Source organism: Leptonychotes weddellii, unplaced genomic scaffold (genome assembly GCF_054177405.1).
Source record: "Leptonychotes weddellii isolate Sample4059 unplaced genomic scaffold, ASM5417740v2 HiC_scaffold_16310, whole genome shotgun sequence".
In the NCBI taxonomy this organism is placed as follows: domain Eukaryota; kingdom Metazoa; phylum Chordata; class Mammalia; order Carnivora; family Phocidae; genus Leptonychotes; species Leptonychotes weddellii.
In genome coordinates this window covers 1-3,793 of record NW_027745657.1, presented here as the reverse complement: position 1 = coordinate 3,793, position 3,793 = coordinate 1, and the positions used below count along the sequence as shown (strand labels likewise).

Below are 3,793 nucleotides of genomic sequence, written 5' to 3'. Positions count from 1 at the left end.
ATGAATCAACTGTGTTGCGTATATAAATAAAATTATTTAATAGTTTAAGAGCTATTAGCATTACTTCTTAATGAAGATTCCAAGAAATAGATCTCTGTTATAAACATGAGATTCAACCCAAATTTAATGCTAAATTACCATATAGCGAATATTATATGGCTCCTACCTAAAATTGCAACTTTTTAAATTAATTTAAATCAACTTTTCAGTGTACAGCTGAAATTAATTTAATCTCAAGAAACTTAAATTTGCCTGCCCAGGAATATTCAAATGTGAGAGGAAAAATAGATACTAAGAATCACAGCCATACTTTTTAAATGTATGTGTCAATTTTTCCTTACATCATTTTTCAGTTGTCGGAATTAAAATTGATGTAAATTCTTGGATAGAGAATTTCACCAAAACATCAATCAGGGATCCGGTAAGATAATTTTTTAAAAAATGTTGATGCTATACTCCATGTCATATGCAAATGAGAAAAGTAAAAGTAAAGAAACATTGACAAAATAAATTTTCAGTGCTACTAAATTGAAGCAGAACTATAAATTATTTTTGGAAAGATTTTCTGTTTAAATTAGTAAGAAAAATATTTCAGTGTTATAGTTTGAAATACTAGATAGCTATTTGATATTTTATAAAAATAAAACTATTACTTTTTTCTGATAGGTAGACTGTCATTTAATCTTACCCTTAGACTTGATAAATTATTCTAAGATTTTTAACCTGGTAATAGTATATCATTTAATCATTCTTTTAAAGTAAAAATGTGTGGCAATAATTGTATTTTTGTCTTTCAGTGTGCTGGTCCAGTTTGTGACTGCAAAAGGAACAGTGATGTAAGAAAACTCTTTAAAATGTTTAACTGTAATTTTTTGTATTGCTATTGCAAAGACTTTAATGCTAAAAATGCAGGAATTTTTAAATAAACACTAAAATTATTATTTGATGGAAACTTGAATTAACCTATAGATAAGAATTTGAGTTATATGCTTATAATTCCTAACCTTATTTTTAAAAATATTCACATGTTAAGGTCTTTTAAAAAGCCTGTTTCTGTATAGACTCTCTTCTCTACAATCTCAGTTGTATTCAGTCTCATGACTTGAGCCAAAATCAGGAGTCATACGCAAAACCAACTGAGCCACCCAGGTGCCCCTGAATGGGCAGTTTTAATCCAAGTGGCCTTTACTGGTTATTAGGGCAATCTTCCTTTTTCTTTTGTATTTTACCTGTATTTGGTCACACTGTATTTATAGCGATGAGAAAGCTTTTTGAGCTAAATTTTGGAATTCTGTTTTTTTTTAATCAAATTCCACTTACATGGATTGGATTTTACATTGTCTTCTATTACTTCTACTTCTTTGTCAACTGTCTTCAAAAGTTAAACATTCTCTAAGAATGATACTGTATTATTCCAAGAATAAAAAGGAAGAATTCTACTATTTTCTTTCAGTCTTCTTATATGTGTGTGTATATTTCCAAGGCAAACAGTGGGTTCATAGGATCTTATCATTTCTAGTCATGCAAAATTATAAACCAATCATTTTATTTTTACAGTTTCTCCATTTTACATAGACTTTGTAAATATAGACTGTGAAGACTGTTTTCAGAGCCAAGGTTTTTAGCAAGCTGCTTCCACATTAGGAAAATGGAATGCATATGTCCTCAACTCTGAAAACAATGTTTTTGTTATTTTATCCAATAAAAATTATTAAACTGATTCCTGCCTTTAAACATGATGTAAACTGGGTGGGAACTGAGTTCTGTGATGAGCATTTTTTGTTTTGCTTTCAGCTTTTAAATCTCCCAAGTATCCTCATGCTGCCTCTTTTTTTTTTTTTTTAAAGTCTGAAGCATGGTAACCCACAATGCATTTTTAAAGATATGTCTTATCAAAATATTAAGTCTGTGTTTATACATTATTAAATATTTTGGTTTATCCAATTTCCTGGATCGTTTAGATGACCAAATGACAACAAGATTGCCATTTGGAATGGCAGAAAGTTTATTTCTGATTTGTTTTCAGGATTTATTCATATTGAGTTGACAGTTTTAACTGAATGGGTGGTCGGGGAATATGAAACTCTGAGAGTCTGATATGTATCTGTGTGTGTCCTTAATTTATTTCATCAAAATCTCCTGATTATGTTTAAGTTGAAGCTTTCTCCTGTTTTTGTTATCATCATCTACCTACAATGGAGTAATGATATCCATCCTCAAAATGTGTTTTTTATTTCATTAGGTAATGGATTGTGTGATTCTAGACGATGGTGGATTTCTTTTGATGGCAAATCATGATGATTATACAAACCAGGTAGGTACTTGAGTGGGACAAAGTATAGTTTCCAAAGTGTATGTCACTGATCAGTATTACAAAAGTACTTCAAACCATTATAGAAGTTAATGTGTTATTACAGTGCTGACATAAAATAAATTTCAAAATGCTAAACTATTAATGAAACATTCTAAATACAGTTTGGTAATATTTGTTAGTGGAGTTTCCTTTGTAGTACTAAGGTTACTATTACAACATATAGTTGAGAATTTTAACATGATATGAATTTTTTATTCTTGTTCACATTAAATATGAATATCTAATTCAATACATGGCTGCTTTGAACTGATGTAGTTTCTGTTCTCCAATGTACGTGTTGGCAGCATATAAGCTAATTGGTTCACAAGGGATTTTAAGCAAATTAGAATTAGTTGCCAGCTTACTTCCTTTCTGAATCTACCTGTCTGGCTTCTCTTTAAAAAGAAAAGATCTCTCAACAATGAGCATTTTCTTATTTATTTTGAAGATTTTATTTGAGAGAGACCCCAAGGACAAGCGGAGGGGCAGGGAGAAGCCAGATATCCCCAGATAAGGGACTCGATCCCAGGCCCCTGGGACCATGACCTGAGCCGAAGGCAGACGCTTAACGACTGAGCCAGCCAGGCGCCCCAACAATGAGCATTTCTTAACTGGCTATGTTTATGGGCTGGCTTTGATGAGCCTCGTGTTTGCCCCTTTAGGATCCTCTTCTGTTTCCAATCCCACCCCTTTCTCTCAGTTATGCTCCTTTCCTCTTCCCCACAAGGAATTCGTGGGGCAGTCAGCCATGTCCATTCTTTCCGCAAACATCACACAGAGCCCCTGAGCGGTGAGAACTCCTCATCTCACTTCCCTTCTTTCGGAATGTCCCGTACAGCTTCCCGGCTCTGGTGTGTCAGCTCCAGAGGAGTTTTAGGTGACAGTTTGTCTCACTGCTCTTCATGGCAACGGTTGGGGTGTTAACACATGGCGTCAGTTTGAAACTTTACTATTTTTCCCTTCTGTACTAGATTGGACGATTTTTTGGAGAGATCGATCCCAGTTTGATGAGACACCTGGTTAATATATCGGTTTACGCTTTTAACAAGTCTTACGATTATCAGTCGGTGTGTGAACCCGGCGCTGCACCCAAGCAAGGAGCAGGGCGTCGCTCGGCGTACGTGGTCAGTAACCTCCCCACCCCAGTTCCTCGCCAGCGCACACTCAGCGTCCACCCACGTAACGACTCTCGAATTCTATTTTCTAGCCATCAATAGCAGACATACTACACGTTGGCTGGTGGGCCACTGCCGCTGCTTGGTAAGTCACGATTTTTACTGCTAATGAGCAAGGGGGTGTAAAGTGGTAACGGGTTTGATGGCAATGCTGATTTTGTGACATGTGAATCATTATTAGGGGAACTCCTTTTTTTCGTTTCCAGAATCACATTCTGATCATATTGACATGGCCCATTTAAAGCTGCTACAGTTACTCAGTTTT

General features: G+C 35.0%; 1 protein-coding gene across 1 annotated transcript; it reads left to right on the top strand.

Moving 5' to 3' along the window:
* Positions 1 to 305: 305 nt before the first annotated feature.
* LOC145718482 (voltage-dependent calcium channel subunit alpha-2/delta-1-like) lies at positions 306 to 3,650 on the top strand. Its single transcript, XM_081809980.1, has 5 exons — positions 306 to 421; positions 798 to 836; positions 2,243 to 2,314; positions 3,325 to 3,477; positions 3,561 to 3,650. Exons 3-5 carry the CDS (start codon positions 2,246 to 2,248, stop codon positions 3,615 to 3,617), a joined length of 279 nt encoding a protein of 92 aa, XP_081666106.1. The 5' UTR covers positions 306 to 421; positions 798 to 836; positions 2,243 to 2,245; the 3' UTR covers positions 3,618 to 3,650.
* The last annotated feature ends 143 nt before the right edge of the window (positions 3,651 to 3,793 follow it).